At 56.2% G+C, this 20,478-nt stretch overlaps 1 protein-coding gene across 5 annotated transcripts in view; it reads left to right on the top strand.

The window, feature by feature from the left end:
• The window catches only part of GRIK4 (glutamate ionotropic receptor kainate type subunit 4), a 253,215-nt gene that overhangs the window by 170,308 nt on the left and 62,429 nt on the right, over nt 1-20,478 (top strand). For 4 of the 5 annotated variants that reach the window (XM_070399383.1, XM_070399384.1, XM_070399387.1 and 1 more), the window contains 3 exons: nt 3,974-4,135; nt 9,985-10,137; nt 11,001-11,105. In XM_070399383.1, coding sequence (XP_070255484.1) covers nt 3,974-4,135; nt 9,985-10,137; nt 11,001-11,105 — 420 coding nt within the window. The remainder of the gene's footprint in view (nt 1-3,973; nt 4,136-9,984; nt 10,138-11,000; nt 11,106-20,478) is intronic. The other variant, XM_070399386.1, reaches the window with a different exon arrangement.

A 20,478-nucleotide genomic window follows, 5' to 3' on the forward strand; every position in this document is an offset into this window, starting at 1 on the left:
GCTGTGCGTTCTGAGCTAGAGTTGGTGGTGGGCAGGAACCGGGACTCTAATCCCCTGCAGTTCTGGAATGTGTTAATTTTATGAAAAATCCCTCTCCATCATCTGAACTTGGGTGTATAATGCATGTTTCACTGTGTTTGGAGCAGCATTTCCCATTGTGTGTCTACAAGAAGAAACTGAGAGGCAGCCATGGCTTGTGGGAGGCTCCATGGCCAGTGTGCTAAAGTGCAGTGTGCTGCAAAGGGCAGTGTACTGGAAGGGCAGTGTGCTGGGAAGGGCAGTGTGCTGGGAAGGGCAGTGTGCTGGAAGGGCAGTGTGCTGGGAAGAGCAGTGTTCTGGAAGGGCAGTGTGCTGGAAGGGCAGTGGGCTGGAAGGGCAGTGTGCTGGAAGGGCAGTGTGCTGGAAGGGCAGTGTGCTGGAAGTGCAGTGTGCTGGAAAGGGCAGTGGGCTGGGAAGAGCAGTGTGCTGGAAGGGCAGTGGGCTGGAAGGGCAGTGTGCTGGAAGGGCAGTGTGCTGCAAAGGGCAGTGTGCTGGAAGTGCAGTGTGCTGGAAAAGGCAGTGTGCTGGGAAGGGCAGTGTGCTGGGAAGGGCAGTGTGCTGGAAGGGCAGTGGGCTGGTAAGAGCAGTGAGCTGGAAGGGCAGTGTGCTGGAAGGGCAGTGTGCTGGGAAGAGCAGTGTGCTGGAAGAGCAGTGAGCTGGAAGGGCAGTGTGCTGGAAGGGCAGTGTGCTGGAAGGGCAGTGTGCTGGAAGGGCAGTGGGCTGGAAGGGCAGTGTGCTGGAAGGGCAGTGGGCTGGAAGGGCAGTGTGCTGGAAGGGCAGGGTGAACCAGAACCCAGCTGCGGCTCCATGTTGCACATCTGTAAGGCACTACATGTGGATAAATGTGAATCTTAAAGAGGCAGATATCTCATCCAATGCTTTCTAATTTTATTTGAACAGGAAACTTTCATTTTATGAAATTTTTATTAATGGCTCCTGGAAAAGCTAATTCCCTGGGGAACACACTTTGGGAAGCACTGGCTTAGAAGGTGTTATCGTGCAGAAACTGGCAGCTGTTTCCCATATTTGTTTAGGAACCAGTGTTCAGTTTCATCCAGAGAGGCTAAGCTTAGTCATAAGAAGCATTTCATAAATGAGGGGGCTTAGGGAGGAGACTGCCAGCGTGCCCTGGGACACTGTGATAAGAAACACACTGCTGCCTCTTTGGTTTTTTTACAAGCTCTCCCGTGAGTTATTATAAACGGAATGAGTTATCAAGGAAGATTCTGGATCTTTTCATCTTAAGGGGACTTTGAAAAAAAAAGAATATAATTGTGAGGGATAAGAAAGTAGGAATGAGAAGTTCAGAAGACAGACTGGCTGACTTCTAAAAGGGCTGTCCTAGGAGTGTGCAGTTAACATTCATTCTTACTAAACATACATTCGAAGGAAACACCTTCCTTTTTAAAAAATATATATTTTTATTGATTTCAGAGAGGAAGGGAGAGAGAGAGAGATAGAAACATCAATGATGAGAGAGAATTATTGATCGTCTGCCTCCTGCACACCCCCTATTAGGGATCAATCCTGCAACCCAGTCATGTGCTCTTGCCCAGAGTTGAACCTAGGACTTTCAGTCCCCAGGCCGACGCTCTATCCACTGAGCCAAACTGGCCAGGGCAGGAAACACCTTCCTAACTCAGATCTCCAAGGTGGCACTCCCAAGGTCTCGTAGAGCATTTCAGTGACTATCACATGTTGAGCACTTCCCATGTGCAGATATGATGCTAAGCCTGTGCGTGCATCTTATATGTTCCTTGAAACAGCCTCTGAGGTTGCTGTCTTTATTGTTCCCACTTTACAAAGCAGGGGCCTGAAGCCTAGAGAGTTAAAGGCCTTCCCTAAGGCCATACATCACTGTGGTGAGGAATCTGGATCTGAGCACAGAGCCCTTACCTACTGTATGCTCCCAGTTTCCACAGTGAGTCTGTGGGCTTTTGAGACCCGTCAGGCCATGCATGTGGGGAGAGGATGGAGGAGAGGTGCCAGCTACCCACAGGACAGGAGACAAGGGAGAGGGGACACCTCTCTGGTCCCCACCCAGCCATATCAGTGAGGGCCCTGGGTGCCGGCAGCCGCCTGCCTGGTGCCCCAGCCACCCTCCCTTGAGATGCATCCTTCTCATTAGCCATCTGCCTCACGCTGGAGATAGCCCCAGCACGTGGGCAGCTGCCGTGTTAGGACAGAATATCAGCTTAGGAGTCAGTCTGTTCTCTGGCACGTTCCGTTCCCCTAACAGGAATGTGGTGGGACCCAAAACACAATGAATCAGCGAGCAACTCAGAGTGTCAGGGGCTGGTGTCTCCATAGGGACCTTTACAGCATCTCCCAACGGGATCTTCAATCTGCAAGCTGCATGGAGTGGCTGGGCTCTGCACAGGGAGCTCCTTGCAACCTGGTCCCGGCATTGGCTGGCACAGACCCAAGGGAGGGTGCAGAGATGCGCAGGGGCCTGGGGGAGCTCAGTATCAGGGAGAGACCACCGAGGAGAGCAGCGCTGTCCTGGAGGAAGCAGCCAGGGAGTCCTCTCCAGATACCGCATCTGCCCATCGGGCTGCGTGGCAATGGGTTGTCGGAGTCTGTACCCGCCATGCGCCTGCTGGCTGCGGGCTCTGTGTGAGGCGCTCAAAATGAGCATGTGATGAAAAGGACTTCCTGCACGAAAGTGAACCACATATGAAGGCGCTGTTCTCAGAGCGAGATCAGAGAGCTGAATCATCCACACCCTGCCACCTGGCCTCCTGGAGGGGCCCAGGGGCCCGGGGCGCCCAGTGAACAGAGGGGCCCAGGGCTCCAAGCTCAGCCCACTGAGGAGGGCTGTTCTCACGGACTGGCTTCCATGGGACCCAGGCTTGGGGTTTTAGTTTACTGAGATGAGACCTGGCTGGGGCCAGCTGACCAGGTGACATGGGTTCTGGGAGAATCCCCTTGAGCTTCTGAATGTCACTGCCCCAGAGGGGAGCTCCCTGGCTGCCTGCGCTGAAGGACAGCCCCACCTGCCCAGCATGGCTGCTGCAGGCACTTCCTCGGGCGCTGACTCCAGAGCCTGCACGCTCCTCTGGACGGACCTGCGCCTGCGCCTGCGCCTGGTGCACAGTAGGCACCCAAGTGTTGTAATGAATGAAAATGACATAATAAAGGAGCCCTGTCCTCAGCCTGCAGGTTTGAAGAAAGCAAATTTGATCCTTGTCCCTTCTCTGCGACCGCCCCCTCTGGTCCCATCGCTTACAGGACAGAGCACCAGCTCCTCGACTGGCACTGCCCAGGCTCGGCCCCGCCAATCTGTCCAGCTCATTTCTCACCACTCCCCACCCTGTGTACCCTATGTGCTAACCCAGTAAATCCCAAATTTCAGAGTGCATAACGCCTGCGGACCTGCTGAAAGTGGCACGCCCCAGAGCCCCGCTTCAGGGGCACTAGGTAGGCACCAGAGGCATCACCCTTGTTAAATTTGCCAGTGAACCTGGTGGCAGGTTCTGCGGACCACACTCTGAGAAGTGATGCTGCTATCCCTGGGCACTGTGGGAAGCGAGTGGAAGAGCTGCACGCTTCCTCCCCGCCGAGCCTTTGTGGCCTCGGGCCTTCTGCCTGAGTGGCCGTTGCCCATTCCCATTTTTTGCCCAGCAAATGCCTACACAACGTTCCCGACAGCTAGGTGGACACCTCGGGTGACACTGCTGCCTCCATCAGGCACATGAGTGTTCTTCCTCTCCTCCCCGAACCCTACACACGCTCTTAGGGACTCTGCTGTTCATTTCCTCTTCTCCCAGCACCTGCTCTCAGAAGACTAGCTCAGCCCTCGCTGGGGCCTCCCTGCCCAGCAGAGGACTGGCCTGAGTGTGCATCTGACTAGCGGGCAGTGAGTGGTGCCAGCAAGTCCCTCCCATGTCTCCCCTTCCTAACTCTGCTCTCTCCTGACTGTGGGTTTTTCCAGGAGTTCTCGCTCCAGAGCGTGGACAGCCTCGTGGATGACCGTGTCAACATCCTGGGATTTTCCATTTTTAACCAATCCCACACTTTCTTCCGAGAGTTTGCACAGAGCCTCAACCAGTCCTGGCAGGAGAACTGTGACCACGTACCCTTCCGCGGGCCCGCGGTGAGTGCCACCCGAGCCCTCCCGGTGCTGGGGCCTCCCTCTGTGGGCAGCCAGGACACAAGCCTCCAGGGGCCCGCCTTCTCCAGGCCCAGATAGGAGGGGGTTCCAGGAAACAGCACATCCATGCTGTGCATGTCACCAGCACGCTGGGGGGAGATGTGGGGACAGAGTGCAGGGAGCCTCCTGGGCCACACTCCTGACAGCACTGTTGCTGAGAACTGCCCGTGTTTAGAACCCAAGGACATTGCTATTGGAAATCCCTTAGCTTGCCTGTTCCTCACTTTTCAGATGGTAGAACGCAGGCCACATGGGAATGGGCGGTGTGGGGGTCTCATTCAAGGGCAGACGCCAGGCCTTTTGCACGTAAAACTAGATTCTGAGGGTCTGACTCTAGGTCCAGTGCTCCTCGCACACCTGGACCACAGCCCCGAGGAGGTGCTCACCCAGAGGATTGCACGGGGCCCTCACCATGTTCTCCTCACACTTCCGTTCCCTCCTGTGTGAGTGGAAGCAAAGGTGTCCCTGCCGTTCCCCATTGGGTGTTACGTCCTTTCATGTAGGACGGGGTGTGGGTTTGCTTGTGTCCATTTGCAAAAGGCAGGTTCTTACGAGACGGGCAGGGGTGGCTTCCTAGGTCCTATCCTCGCTAGGTTTTGGTTAAGCCCCATCAGGCAGCTTCTGTGATGATCAGACAACTTTCTGAGGGAGCTGCTGCCAGAGTCTCTGCTTTAAGATGATGGTACTGAGGCCAGAAGGTTAAGAAAGCAGCCAGGCCACAGCTCAGGAGCAGAGGAGGTAGGCTCAGAGCCCAGGCCAGGGGCGTTCACAGGTCACAGTTTTGACCACTGCCTTTGGCCTTTCTCCAGGACCGCCCCTCCTGTGCACACTGCACTGTAGACTGGCCGGCCAGATGAAAGCAGCTAGTGGGCGTCTGTCAAATGAACGACTGAGCGAGTGAGTGAGGCAGGTGGGATAATGAGTTAACGACGTGGAGAAATGGGAAACAATAAGGTGTAGGAACTGGGTACCTTCCTGTGTGGCATCCTCTTCTGGGCTTTAAAGTAGGAGTGACCCTGGCTTTGAGAAGACATGTCCAGAGGCAAGGACGATGCTGGACGGTGCACATGGGCACCTAATTGGTAGTTGGCCAGGATGGTGACCTCGTAGTGGGTGGGCCGAAGGATAAAATGACCTTCCACCCAGCGCTGCAGGTTGCATTATGTGGCGGGGTAAGCCTTAGGAAGGAGGGGGCACCTGCAGAGCAGGGAGCGTTGATGGGAAGAACGATGGGGAGGGGCGTAGAGCCGAGTCCAGGGAACACCTCGCTGCACTGAATGCGGTGTTTTGACCTGAAAGGTGAGAATCCACAGGAAGGATTTGGAAGGAGGTCCTCGCCCCGGTAGGGCTTGGGGGGCAGTGAGGGATGCCCTCGAGCCCAGTGTCATGATGAGCCAGGTGCGTCCTCCTGCAGGGATACAAGCCCGTCCTGGCCTTCCCTCCGTTCCTGCCGCCACCACCCCAGCATTCTAGTGAGGTGCCGGCGGACTTGAATGGCTCAGAGCACCATCTTAGGAGAGGAAACAAAATCACTGCCTCCCTCCATCGCGGACCAACCCTCACCGGGCACCTGCTGAGGGCAGCACAAGGTCCCTGCTCCCCTTTCCAACTTCCTCCGGAGGGTCACAGCCCTTCCGTGGTGCCACGTGGACCACAGACGGAGAGCAGAGCCCTCGAGGCCCGATGCAGGCAGTGCCTTCCCGGCTGTGCTCTGGCTGAGTCGTGGTGCTGGGCTTGGAGCCAGCAGGACCGGCCACTGAGCTCAGGGTGTGCAAGCCGTTGACCTCGGATGTTTGATCTCTAATTTTGAGCTGATTGTGCCTGGCCATCTCCGAGGATCATCAGGAAGATAAACGGCATCGAATGAGCTGACAACCTCCTGTGTGTCAGCCACGGGGTAGGCATTACTAACTGTATCAGGAAGGTTTCGCAACAGAAATGCTATTTAAACACCAGCCCCTAATCTCACAACAAGGATTTACGTAGCTGGTGCCTCTCAGCGTCAGCTAGGGGTCAGCTAGGGGTCATGCATTGCCTCTCAGTCAGCTAGGGCTCTGTGGCCTCCGGAGGAAGGAAGGGTTTACAGTAACTCACATCAAAGAATGTGGAAGGAGCCCACAGGTGCCAGCACACATCTCCCCCTTGCGCCCCCCCGCCCCCCTCCAAGCCAGGTGTCTCACTTAGCAACAACATTTAGAAAGCAGCCTCCTCCATCCCCTCCAGGGCTGAGGTCCCAGCACCACCCGCTCTGCTCTGCCACTGGCTGGGAGCTGGGAGCATAGTCCCACCTTGTCTCCCATCAGCTACTCAAACAGCCAGGGCCCCCAGCTCAAGGGACCAACTCTCCTCCCCTCTCTCCTCGCCTCCGTGGCCCTCTGCCCTCTCCCTGTCTCTCTCCATCTCAGTTCCCATCCCTCTCTTCTCCCTCCTTTCCTCATGCTGTCCTTTCCACCTCCCTCTGTCCTGTAACCGCCTTTCTTTCTCTTTCTGTTCCTTCTTCTCTCCTATTTCTTTCCTCCTGACTTGTGTGAGCCTCTCTGCCTTCCTCACCTGACATGTCCCCTGGCAGTGCTCCCTGTGGGGAGTTTGCTGGCAGCTCGAAGGGCCAGAAGAGGGAGTGGCCGACTGAGGAGCAGCAGCAGAGAAAGTCCCCCAGGCTGCACCCCAGGAGCCCGATAGATAGCAAGTTGCACCCCCAGGGGCCCAACAGACAGTGAACTGCACCCCCAGGGGCCCGACAGCAAGCTGCACCCCAGGAGCCTGATAGACAGCAAGTTGCACCCCCAGGGGCCCGACAGACAGCGAGCTGCACCACAGGGGTCTGACAGACAGCGAGCTGTACCCCCAGTGTCCCTACAGACAGTGAACTGCACCCCCAGGGGCCCGACAGCAAGCTGCACCCCTGTGCTTCTCACCTGAGCCGATGAGAGGAAAGAGTGTCATGGGTGGCAATAACATGCACTGGGTTATGCCATCCCCATTGATCATGCTGCCCAGAATGAGAGCTTAGAAAAACACTGAAATTACATGCGGTTAGATAAGTAATTAGAATTTATGCTAAAACAGATGTTTGTAAGTGTTTATTTCACTGAATAAAACCCAGGCTGTAAGAACTATTCTGTGAGATTTTAATTTCTGCCCTGGTATCGTATTGGGGGTGAAGTTCAAGCTGCGAAGGCTCAGTGACAAATGGCGTCCAAGAGGGCCTTGGGCCACCTGTGGAGATGGCCGTGTGCAGGAGATACTTTCTGTTCTATTTCAGGGATGGGGAGAAACTGAGCCACAACTTTCTGAGTCAGATAGACTCATCTTAATTCATAACCTTTCCCCTAAACAATTTATAAACAGCTCAAGAGAACATAACAATGAAGAACCAATGAAAATATAAAAATAGGAAACTTGAGGATTTCTTGCCAAGCAACATTTTGGTGCCAAGAAAGAGGACAGGATTTTAAATGAAGACTGAGGCATTTGGGGGATTGATTACTTAGGAGGAGGAGAGACACGACCCAGAGGCAGGCACCCACACATGGGAAGGGAGGCCACAGAGAGATGAGGGTCATGCCAGGGGGCGATGGGAGGACAGAGGGCCCAGATGGCAGCGAGGAGGCCAGGTGTGGAGACAGGAGAGGATGGTTTTGAACCAGAACTGCACTCCCAAACTTTCCAGAACGAAATTAGTAAATGAAACCAGAGGCAGAAAGCAATCAGGAGAGCAAACAGAGAGTTGGGGATGGAGATCCACTGCAATGGGACCCGCTGAGCTGGGAGTGCAGGCTCTCACAGGCTGGGTGAGGAGGGAGCTGGCGACTCGGGGAGGGGAGCTTAGGAGCACAGGGTGGAGGCGAGGCCCAGAGAAGCCAGTGAAGACCTGGGCGAGGGTCCCGGGCAGATTGCTGAGCCTGCGAGCAAGGACTGTCTGTGACGTCTGAAGGACCCTGAGGAGGCTGGACTAGAAGAGGAGACGTCTGGGCTTAGGACTGTCCTGTTCACATCAAATCAGGCTGAGCTGCGGAGAGTACCTGGGGAGCCAGAGTGTCCTGGGGACATGTCACAGGTCACCAGTCACCTTGTTGAAGGCAATATGCAGACGGAGAGGAGACAGGTGCCTTGAGGATGTCCCTCCCTCTGCTCTCTGCCCCAGCATCCCCAGCTGAAGTTGTTCTCACTCGAAGCACTCAGAGAATCTTGAGGACCCTGAAGTTTGAAATTCCGAAAAGACCAGGAGCAGGCACACACCAACTCCAGCCCCGGGTCGCTGGCTAATAAGAGAGCATCCGCCAAGGAAACCGTGTTCAGACCGAGTGGGGAGGGGAGCACTGGGGCCTGGTGGGAAGATGTGGCAACAGCAGGGTGAGCTGCGTCTGCAAGGCTGCAGTAAGGAGGGTCCTCTGGGCTTTGGGCACCTGACACCCTCCTCCCAGAGGCCTCTCCTGCCCCCCCAACCCCCCACCCCCAGGTCCCTGCTCAGTGCTGGCCCCGTAGTTGCTTCCATCGGTTTCTATTGTCTGCGCAGCCCAGTGCCATCACCTCCTGGAACGGCACATCCCCAAGGACAAGTGTCTTCTGTTTTTCTGCGTCTACCACCTCCACCCACACCCCTCAGCCTTTCCCGCCCTGAGGGACGCTGACATAACTTAACTTGATGTAGTGTTGAAGCTGAACCCGTGGGCAGGTTTCACCCAAATTTAATTTGATTCAATAAATATGTTGGAGGCCAACCACCGGCCAGGTCATGGTGGGTGTGCTGTATGGGTTGTAGAGATCAGGCCCGTGTGTTCCTGCCCTGAGAGTTTGTTTGCAGTGCAACAGGGAGCTACAGATATGGACAACACTGCACTGGCCTCTGCCCCCTGGTCTTGGGGCTCCACAGCACGACCCTGCCTCGCCTCTGGCTTCTGGCTTCCTCCTCGCCTGCGCCCCCTCCAGTGCTCTGCGCGCTGCACCTCTGTGTCTTTGCTCACACAGTTCCATCTCTGGAACGCCTTTCTCCCTGCCTTCGCTGCTACCTACTCTCAGCTTCAATACTTTCTCTACCAAAGTCCTTTAGTGCTCAGTTCCATCACTGCCTCCTCCAGGAACCATTTCCTTGATCACCCAACCAGAGGCGCCATCTTCTGTGGACCCCCACAGCCCTTTGTGAGCCCCCCTGACTCAGTCTCATGTTAACCTCTATGTGCCCTGTCTCCCCGAGCCCCTCCCCTGTTTCACTATCATCTACCACAGAAATAGGGCCTTACTCAACTTGCCATGTATGTCATACATACCCATCAAATCAATAGTACAAAGTGGGCTGAAATAGTGTGGACAGCTATGAGCAGCATCTGGGGGTCTTCCCAGAAGAAGTCGCCATCACCTGAGTCTTGTAGAGAGGGCATATCTGAGGGTAGTGACTGGGCTCCTTCCTCTCCCTGAGACAGGCAGCCCCATTGCCTTGGGGGGATTCCTGCGAGCAATAACAGTGGGTGCTTCCCTGGAGCAGAGAGAAAGGATCTCCTGGAAATCATGTGGGCCCCGGAGCTTGTTGGCCCAACCCCACAGAGCCCTTTGCCGCTCTGTCTGCCTTGGGTGGGCAGCTGGGCTGTGAGGGAAGCTGGAGCTGGTCCCGGGACAGGAGGTAGCATCCTTATCTCCTCTCTATTTTGCTTTTCTCTTTTCTTCCTCCTGGTTCTCTTTTCTCCCCTTTCCCTTTCCCTTCCTTTACACCTGTCCCTTCCTCTCTCTGCTCCTCCCCCCACCTACCCACATGCCTCCTGGCTGGCGCCTGCTCCACTGCCCTCTGCCCTTCCCAGCTCTCCTCGGCCCTGCTGTTCGATGCCCTCTATGCTGTGGTGACCGCGGTGCGGGAGCTGAACCGGAGCCAGGAGATCGGTGTGAAGGCCCTGTCCTGTGGCTCAGCCCAGATCTGGCAGCACGGCACCAGCCTCATGAACTACCTGCGCATGGTGAGGGGGTGGGGCTCGGGGGCCACTCCCAGCCGGCCAGGGGGAGAGTCGCTTCCAAGTCCTTCACTTGCAGGCCTCCTCAGTTATCTCAGCCCAGAGGAAACAGTGACCTGAGGCAGTCCCTGCTGTGGATCGAGGGTCACCTTTGTTCCGTAACCCCTAAAATCACCCGATCCATGGCAAGTCTGCTCACAAGACGATGGCCCTGGAAGCCTCAGACAGTTCAGGGCCTCCTGGGTCTGGGCTTGGAACCTGAGCCTTGGGCTCACAGGTGATCCCAGCAAAGGTGCACTCAAGGTGGGGGGACGCTGCTGCTGTAGACAGGGACCCCTCAGGCCAGCACTTCTGACTCGGTGCTGGTCCCTGATTCTCTCAGCCACATGTCCTCCCATGGGTGGATGTGGGTGGATGTGGGTCCCTAGCTCAGGAAGCAGACATCACATCTGGGTGGAGCGGCTTGGATTTTGCATTTGAGTCAGGTTGTCCTGACTTGCACTGGGGATGGGGGGGTGGGCAGGGTCGGGAGGAAGCTGCCCTAGGAACAGCCGAGGGCCAGGAGGGGTTCAGGGGGGTCTGAACTCCAGCTGGCCTCTTGGTGTTGCGTTGGTTTAGGCAGCAGCTGTGAGGTCCTTAGGGATGGGGCATCCTTCTTCCCCTCCAGCCTCAGCTGGTTCTGAATTGGTTCCAGTCATCGCGTTTGTAGCTTCAAAAGCCTGTGGCTGAGAGGTGGACAGGAGAATGGCCTTCTGTCCCCTTTGTGGGGCATGCTGTCAGGCATCCTTAAGCAGCACATGCGTGGCCACTGGCTGAGGCCGAGTGGCCCGGGACCTGTGTGGTGCTGTAACTCACTCTCTCCTGGACAGGTAGAATTGGAAGGTCTCACCGGACACATTGAATTCAACAGCAAAGGCCAGAGGTCCAACTATGCCTTGAAAATCTTACAGTTCACCAGGAATGGCTTTCGGCAGGTAAGCCCCACAGCAGACACCCTCATTGTTCCTCTCGCTGTCCCCAGTCTGTTTCTCCTTGGCACACAGGACAGCCTCCTGCTCTCCATTATCCCCAAGAACAACAGGCTGCCCCTCAGGCCAGGCTCCTGGCTGCACTGCTCCCTGCTGCCTGCCCTCAGGTTCAGCCAGTGGGGCCATGGGACGCAGCCCCAGCGAGATACCAAGAAGGAGGCATCATGCTTTGTCGTGGGGCAAGGGAAGGTGGTGGTGGGGTCATGGGAGGTAGCAATGTCTGAGCCTTGTCCGAGCTTGGATTATTCTCCCCCCTGGATCCTGCATCTTGCCCTTTCCCTGGAACTGTGTTAGGACCCAGGTGCTTGGTAGTGAGGCACAGATGGAATCCCATGGGGACAGAGGACCTTGTTTAGCTTTGGGAGGGTCGGCCAGTTCTCCCCTGTCGGCTCCTTTCTGACCAGCCCAGCTCCCCTCCCGACACCTGCCAATGATGCCCCTCCTGTCCTCTCTGCTTCCCATCTTCTCCCATCAGCTTAGGGTGCTTTGTCCTTCGTAGCTCCTTCCAGCTCCCGACTCTTCTCTTTATTCTCCTTCATCCACCTTCTCCTTTCCTCCAATTCTACTGCATAGGAAGAAACAGGGATCCTGACAACCACTCCAAGTGACTCTCTGAGGGTTTCCCAACCTCCTGTCACCCTAACCATCAGCTGCCTTTCTTAGACTAGCCCTTCGCCAACCTCAGGAAGCCTGAGGCACAGGTCGCAGTGCACTGAGCAAGCAGGAAGCAGGCACAGCAACGGCTTCCTGGCTGTCTGGGCAGCTAACAGGGAACCCAGCACTGCCGGGCGCCTCCCAGGGAGGCTGAGATTCGTCACCTTCGTCATCGTCATAATCATCATCATCATCTTCTTCTTCTTCATCATCGTCATAGCAGGTTTTGTTTACCGAGGTCTTACCATTGGTCATATAAATGTGTCATATGTGTTTTCTCATGGACCCCAAAAGGCTGGCTCTCTGTATGAGCCCCTACTTTATAAGGGTGGAAACAGAGAATGCTGACAGACTTGGCCTTGAACAATTAGAAAGGACAACTAGTTTTGAACCCAAAAACCTCTAACGCTGAAGCCCAGGTTCTTAACCATTATAGTCAATCATGCAGTAAAGTCACCTTGGTAGTTTGGTGAAAAGGTAGATTTTTAGACTCTACCCACCAGGAGACTGATGCGGTGCCTGAGGACAGGGCGAGGGAGCAATGCGTCAGGCCCCACGGTGATCCCGAGGGTGCCCGGGCCAGCGCTGGGCCCATCACGTTCACGCCGGCCCCTCTGCGCCCAGGTCTGGAGGCCCGCAGATCCAGCTCCTTCCAGGAGGACACTGAGTACCCTAGGCCATGAGGCCAGGCCACCTTCTCAGATCACAAAACACAAAAGGAGAGGCCCCAGGCGGAGCGAAGAGCCAAGTCCTGGGCCGTGGGAACTCCTCGCCGCTCTGGGCAGGCTGTGTGAGCGTTAAGCAACCACAGCTGCTGCCTCTCCTGGCGTCCCAGACGGCCGGGTGATAGGCGGCCTGACACCAGGCTGAGTCTCACAAGGCGCCCCTTCATTTCCTGACATCGTTTATGGATCCTGTGGGAGCGAAGGTGGGAAGGCCCGTCCCTGCCCTGAGAGAGAGCACAGTCTGGAGGGCTGAGATGACAAAGGGGCCATTAACCTCCTGTGGTGCCCTCAGGGCACTCCCTGAACATGGGGCCTCGGCTGCTGGGAAATCGCTGCTGACTTTCCCTGAGCTCTGTGCTGGAGGGTGTGAAGCAAACAGTCGTTCCTTCAGTAAGTTCCTGCTGAGCACAGGCCTCCTGCGTGTTGGCTCCCTTCTAGGCCCAGGTCAGAAAATGGCAAAATGTCTGCTTTTATGGACATTATTCTAGGCACAGACAATACACAAACAAATGCAAGTGTAACATAAAGTCGGCAGTGGTTAGTGTTAGAGGAACAAACAGAATGATCAGGAAATGAGCGTGTGAAGCTAGTCATGGTGGAGAGCGATCTTAGGAGGACAGCGCCTTCGCCAAGCCCCACCCCAGCCCCCCAACCTGTGGGACCCACCTCCACGGGGAAGCTCCTCTGGCTCCCACCTGCTTCCCGCTGGTCTCCTGGGAAGAGCCCCTCCAGTTCCCCTTCCATCCAGCATCGACAATGGCCCTGGTCCCACCCTGCCCTCTAACCGCAGCTCAAAGTACCTCTTCACCAGCAGCTGCTGCTCAGAAGGGCAGTTCTCAGGCTCTGGCCACGGAGTCAGCCTTTCAGACTCACCTCCAGCCGCCAGCAGCACACACTGTTGGTGCAGGTGGGGCTGCTAGGCATGGGGGTACACAAGCATGATCAGGGGTGTTTGCCCTTAAATGCACACTCCCAGGCCCCACGATTCTGAGTTAGTAAAATGGGGAGCATTCCAAGAATCTACATGTTCTTACCCACCAGCCGGATAGATGATTAATGCAGGTGGCCACTGACCACGCCGAGCCGGACACGCCTGGTAGAAGATGCTGGTCAGCAGCAGCCTCTACACAGAATGCCTCCCCCCCTCGGAGGGGCCTGCTGTGAGCGCCGTTAGGGAGGAGGCATTCTGACCGTCGGCCAGCGCTGGATGCACACTCCTGATTGGATTAGACAGTGGGTGATGGTGACCTCTTAAGGGTACCCCCACTTTTCTTCCACCAGCCTGGTGGTTGGGATGCTGCTCTCCACCTGCTCAGCCTCGGTGAGTGCGATGGCTGCTCTGAGGGTTGCGTGGACAGGGGCTCCCCCCATCACCAGCCCCGTCCCTGCCCCTCACACGTGTCCTTTCCTGTGACGATGGAGGGAGAGACGGTTTGAGGAATGATCATCGTGCTTGCCTCCCTGGGTGGGAGGGATGCCAGCGCCTCTGAGATTCTCCCAGTCCCGTCCACGGTGACGCTGCAGGGAGGAGAGGTGCCGGGCGCAGGGAAACGGCGCCTCTTGCACATCTGTGTGTACTCAACATGCGCGGTGCCTTGGCACAGAGCACCGCGGCTCTGGTGAACAGCCTTGCAGGGGATAAACCTATTTCCCAGATAAGGAGACTGAGGCTCAGGAGGGAAGGAGCTTGGCCCAAGGAAATGACTAGCCAGGACTCTGGGCAGAGCTGGAATTGCTTCATTCGTCCTACACAGAGCCCATGCTCTTGCGTCTCCCACTCCTGGCCCCGCCTCACCACTTGCCATGGGCCAGCGGGGGTAGGGGGGACCCCTGACTCCCAGGGACCTGCTGGGTGGGGCTTTCTCTAGCATGGCGTCTTCTCTTTGGGATTTTGTTTTGCTTTTTCTTCCTGTCTGGGCTACCGACTAGGAGCTCGTTTTGATTGTTTAGGAAGCACCATGCGGGGACTCTGGGTGATGATGGTGAGGTTCTGAACCAAATACCAGGTTCCCTGCTGGCGGCCGATTAAGGGAGGATCACAATTTTAAAATCATCTCCAGGGTTCAGGTTACTCTCTACCATCTGCAAGTCACTGCTTGATGGTTTGGGAAGGCTTTCCGTCGTGCGGCTCCTGGAGCTTCTGCAGAGCCCTTAGGGGGAGATGCTAGCATCCTGGGGTGACACGTCTGAACCTGGGTGAGCCCCCTGCCTATTGGGGTGTGGAAGGCAGTAGTACCGTTTCCATTTCTCTAGCTCCGTCCTCCGCGTCTGCCTGTGTGAGATCCCGTCTCCATCCCGTGCTCCCCCCCCCCCCCCCGCCCCCAGATGTCCTGGACAGTATAAGAACAGAACCACCCCTTCTGATTTGGAAGAAATCACATAGAAGGAGGCGAGGAAAACAGAAGCCCAGCGTCAGAGGGCCCGTTTCCTTTGTTTAACTTTGTCTAAAGCTCGAGCTTCTGAGCAGCCCCAGGCGACTCCGTCAGGGCTGCAATGAGATGAGCGCATCTTCCATCCGAGGATCTGAAATGGTCTAATGGGCCCAGTAAGCTTTGGGGAGAGGGAAGGCGAAGGAAGGGGGGTCTGGCATCCCTGCTACAGAAGCAGATCTCGGCTCTTCCTTGGCCGCTTTGTACACACGGGCGTGGGAACTGCCTTTCTCCGTGCGGTGCAGGTGTAGGCTCCACACGGGGCCTGGCGACACTCAGGATGACAGGAACTGGCTGTGCATGCCGCCCTCTTCCGCTTGCCGGTGACTGGGCAGGTAACGGGCTAAGAAGAGCTCACATGTGCTGGTGTCTCCTACATGATGCGCTGTGCTGAGGGTTGTGGAGATGTGTGGAAAAGTTATCGTCTTTCTATCAGCCATGCATAAAAGCTATTCTCTCCATCTTGCGGGTAAAGAAACTGAAGCCGAGAGAGCAAAAGTCATGAGCCCACCACCACAGAGCTGATTAGCCTCAGACCTGAGAACCGAGTCCGCATGTAGCTGCCTGGTCTTCCTCAGCAGCAAGGCCCAGGCCAGCGGGAGGGACCCTCGAGGCCGCTCGTCTAACTCTCCAACACATGCAGGACTGTCCTCCTCAGCTGCCCAAGGGAGGGAACAGCCGCAACCTCCCCTGGGCCCATCCTCCAGCGCTTTCCAGTCTCACTGCCTGCGTCACATCTGCCCCAACCCCGTCCTGCCAAGCAGCCGAGTGTCCCGCGTGCTGGTTTCACCAGCTCTTCAATCACTTGAAGGAGTTTGATTTTCCTTCCTTCCTTCCTTCCTGGAACCTAGCATAGGCGTTTTGAGTGCCAACTCTGTGCCAAGGGCTGGGAATGCAAGAGACATGAGTCCTGATCCCCTCAGGAGCTCAGGAGGGAAAGGCAAACATCGCAGCCAGCCTGTGTCCCGTCCCCAATGCCACAGCCTGCAAGCCTCTCACCACAGTGCCTCCGTTAAAGCAGGAGGCCTACCTTGGGGCCACACTCCCAGCGGAGCTACATGGCACAGAACTGAGACGACTGAGGGACAACCCCCTTCCCCACCTGACACTAGATTTCCGTTAAGCACATTAACTTCTTCCCGGAATTAGGCTCCACATTTTTTATTCCTTCTAAACTCTGGGCCTTGGAGTCGATGAATGCCTGCCCTTGCCCCCTGCTGCAATGCACAGGGTAGTGCACATGAGCTCCTCACAGGAGCCAGCCCGAGTTGCCTCTTCCTTGGAGCTCTGATCGTGTAAATCCATTCCTGCGGAGAGGGAGAGGTTGGCAGAGCCAGCCATGTGGCAGAGGAAAAAGCGCTGTGAACGAGCCATATTTCATTTCCAAAGCTGGCGACTCAGCTTGCCAGGGACTGGTCTCCTGGAATGACCTGAGTGCGGCTCAGCCAGATGAGGGGAGGTTCGTGTGAGACCCTGCAAACCAAGACCTCGGGCACCTGCGTCTTCAGGAAGCTCCAGGGAGTCCAGCTCCGTTCCTCAAGTGCGCACCCTCCATCGCTGCTGGTGGCCAGCCTGCCTCTCTTTACGCTTCCTCCACCCTCCCAGACGGAGCCCCATACCGGGCGGGCCCTTCCCAGGGGCGAAGGCCCTGCCTGCTGGCCTGCCCTCCGGCTGGGAGGGGACACAGGAAACCTCTGTTCCTCGTTTAGCAGTTGTCGCGGGTGTGCTGGTGGGCTCCCTCCTGGTCCCAGCTCCAGATACCTCCCCTCACTTCACAAAGGAAGCAAAGAGCAGCTGGGAACCCCAACAGCACCCTGTCAGGTAGAGGCTGCGCTGGGCTTTCTATGCTGTTCCATTGATCTGTGCCTCTTTTTATATCAGGACCAGACTGTTTGATTACCAAAGCCTTGTGGTATAGTTTGATATCCGGTATTGTGATCCTTCCAACTTTATTCTTCTTTCTCAAGATAGTTGTGACTATTTGGGGTCTTTTGTGGTTTCATAAAATTTTTGGATTATTTCTTCTAGTTCTGTGGGAAACACCATTGTTGTTTTTTATAGGAATTGCATTGAAGCTATAGATTGCTTTTAATGGTGTTAATTCTTTCTAACCATAGGCTGATATGTGCTTCCATTTATTTGCATGTCCAGATTCTTTCTTCATGTCTTACACTTTCCAAGTTACAAGTCTTTTACCTCATTGGTTAGATTTATTCCTAGGTATCTATTTTTCATGCAGTTGTAAATGGGATTCTTTTCTTAGTTTGCCTCATACATTTTCAGTTTGTGAAAGGAGTTCACCATGAATATGCAGACCCTTTGAGCTGTTTTTGCAGACCTGGCTCAGCGCGCAGGAGGGCAGACCTGGTGAGGTGGGTGCGTGGGGAGCTCCTGGGTGCGCCCCTTCCCCTGAGAACCATGGCAGGGGCTTGGCTTTAAGGGGGAAATGCTGAGGTGGCAGGTTCTTGGGCGGGGAAGGGAGGGAGGTTGTTGAGTGGCTGCTTGGAAGGACATTGAGAAGACACATGCATTTCTCTTAATTAAGGAGCCAGGGGAGGGGGTTGTCCTGAGGGTGCAGAGAGCTGACAGCAGAGCAGAGACTATGGTACATTCTCAGATCAGAGGCATAGGGACTGCAGGCTGCAGGACCCCAGGCCTGGGCCCTGGCTTTGTTCTAAAGATCAATGGGGATTTCACATGCCCCCCACGGACTACTGGGATCTGAAATTAGAGGGGAAGGCCCCTCAAATCATGGATTCATTTTCCCCTTAACACTTCCTTCCTTTCTCCAGGAGCAATGCTCCTCCATTAATTAAAAGTCTATTGAGTCTCTCCTCCTGTGAGAGCCTGTGCTCGCTGGCCCTGCAGGACAGTCAGAGCAGAGGTCCCACGTGAGGCTGTCTCTTGCCCTCCCTGGCCCCGCAGCCTGGTCCTGTCTCCCCCAGCACAGGGTTCAGCTGCCTAAGGGCTTCGATGGAAGAGTCACCGGCTCTAGCAGCTGATGCACACACAGCCTGCAAACAATCGTAGCTGCTTGCATTTCACTGCAGCTGCTTAGGGCAGAGGAGGGGCTTAGGTGTGCTGGGTTTTAAAGGTCTGTCCTGCCCTGTACCTGCGCCTGCCCACGCTCCCGGGACGTATGCCAGCGCCGAGGGACTCCTTCTTGCGTCTTTCCGGCAACTCAGGCCTGGAGCGCTGGAACAGGCTGGGCGAACTCAGCCCATGAAGCAGTCATAGCTCAGCCCCATGACGCGGAGCAGGCCATAGGCCCAAGCCCGGAGTGAGGGCGGGCAGCCCGGGGAGAGGAAGCCCAGCAGCCGAGGGGCTGGGCGGAGGAGGCATGTTCTGGGCAGACGCAGGCCAAGGCCCAGCCTCCCAGCTCCCAGCGCCTGTTCCTCAGCGGCGGCTGCAGCCACTCTGCTTCCTGTCACCTAACCTTTGGGAGGAGAAAATGAATATACGGTAGCCGTGCCCTCAGGGTTCTCCTGCGCAGCCTGTCGTGTGGCGTCTCCCCTGGAGCTGCCTGTGGGCGTCTCTCTGTCTGTGCGCAGCGCTCCGGGGGTCCCTGGGCTCTGGGCAGGGCAGAGGCCACACAGGGCTGAGTGCCTGCTCACACCCTCCTGCTGCCATGCCAGCACCTGCAGGAGGCCAGAGGCCAGACGCCCAGATGGGTCCCTCCCCCTGCTCCAGGCCTGACCTCTGTCCTCCCTCCACACCCTAACATGACAGCAGCACAGTTGTACTTTGCAGTGGTTCTGGGTGGGTGTGCAGACGAGACCAGCGGTCACGGCCACTCCTGGGAGTGTCTGCAGCCCACCCAGCCATGCCTGACGAGTCACTGCTCAGACCAGGGTGCTGACCCAGCAGGAAAGTTCCCAGTTTCCTAGAGCGCAGTGAGGCCCAGCACACGCCACCTCCACCTGCCGCCAGCATGCGTCCAGGGGCAGCAGAGGGCTGTCTGGGCTGCCCCACGGGCTGTTGGGCATCTTGCCTGCCTCCAACTCCCTTCAGCCCAGGTGCTTCCCCAGAGCCATTCGTTCAACTGGCGTCTGCTGCTCGGAGCTTCAAGTGGCATCATTCATGCAACTCTGTCCAAAAGCTCCTCCCCGGCGAGCTGAGCCAGCGGAGCCGGCACTCTCTGCCCCAGTGCGTCCTCTTGGTTGGCAGTACTTTTCTTGTCAGATGGAAACTCGAGCTCTCTGGTGAACTTTCTCCTCAGCATCTGAAACAGCAACGTCTTCATCCTGGAAATGATGTATGGCTCGTGCTTAGGGCGCCCCCTGCACTCGCTCCAGCTCCGCCTCCCACCCCTTCAAGAGGAAGAGCCTGGGAGACTTCTGACCAAAGGAGAAAAAAGAGGGAGCTGAGATGTGGGTAGAAGAAATTATTAAAGTCAGCACTTCTGTCCAAAAAGAAAGGTGGCCTGAGCCTCTTTACTGCCCTACTCAGGACTTTAACTCCTGAAACCCCAGCTCGGTGGAGAGTCCGTTAAGGCCGGCGAGCGTCGCTGGGGTGGAATGAGGGTCAGCCCTGCCCTGGCTGCTCACCTGTCAGTAGAGTACCCGGGACAGCTCTGCAGGCTGCTCTCTCTGGCAATGGGTGTGGGGAGGCCAGACCAAGTCCCACTTTCCATCCCAGAGGCTGGGGGTTGGGCGAGAAGTCTGGAGGCATCTTGGCAAAAACCACACATTCAAGCAGAGTACAATTGTCCTCCTTATTTGTGGACCCATGTTTTCACAAGGGTCTACTCTCCATTCTCTCTCTGTCACCCCCAAAGCCATGCTATGGCACTTCCTAGACATGCGCAGTGAAAGCTGGAGGTGGCAGAAGGCAGGTTCCCGCTGAGGCGGAGGGAGTGAAGCTCAGCCCCTGCCCTGGCTCTGCTCCCCTGCCCACACCTTCCTTTGCCTGGTCTACTTAGTGTCCCCGTGTCCTCGGAACCCACGCCAGTTTGTGGACTGCACTTACAGAGTGGCGCCTGGCATAACACGCAATATTTCTGAGCAGAAATATTGAGCAGAAAGGCATGGAAACTGCCCTGTGTTTGTAAATGATTGGGTGCAATTAAGAAGCCTGCAATGCATTCGTACCTTCGGACTTATGTCCACATTAACCAAACACAGTGTTCGCACCAAGACTGGGCTCTCCAGTGGGAGTGTGCTGGGCCTCGGCCACGGGCTCCAGAGAGCAGTTCGTGACGGATGGGAGGAGCCCTACAGGGACGCCCCATGTTTCAGCTCCGTGTCTGGGCTGCGTGTTCAGTGCCTCCAACCTGGCCCTGCAGCCACCTGTCTGCGGCCTCTATGCCCCTCCCAGGCTGACCTCTGCTAGTCTCTCCTAGTGTCACTAAGACATTGTAAACTTCCAGGCATTTTTAGGAATTCATATTTGAGCTGAAAGGGGATGTACCCTTCCTTTATAGCTAAGGTGATTGAATCCTAAAAAAAAAAGTGACTTGCTTAAAGGAATCTCATAATCCAAGTCAGCAGATATGTAGGGAGCACCTGCCAT

The sequence above is a fragment of the Myotis yumanensis genome, unplaced genomic scaffold (genome assembly GCF_028538775.1).
Source record: "Myotis yumanensis isolate MYYU_CA2020_CCGP unplaced genomic scaffold, mMyoYum1.0.hap1 SCAF_19, whole genome shotgun sequence".
Classification (NCBI taxonomy): domain Eukaryota; kingdom Metazoa; phylum Chordata; class Mammalia; order Chiroptera; family Vespertilionidae; genus Myotis; species Myotis yumanensis.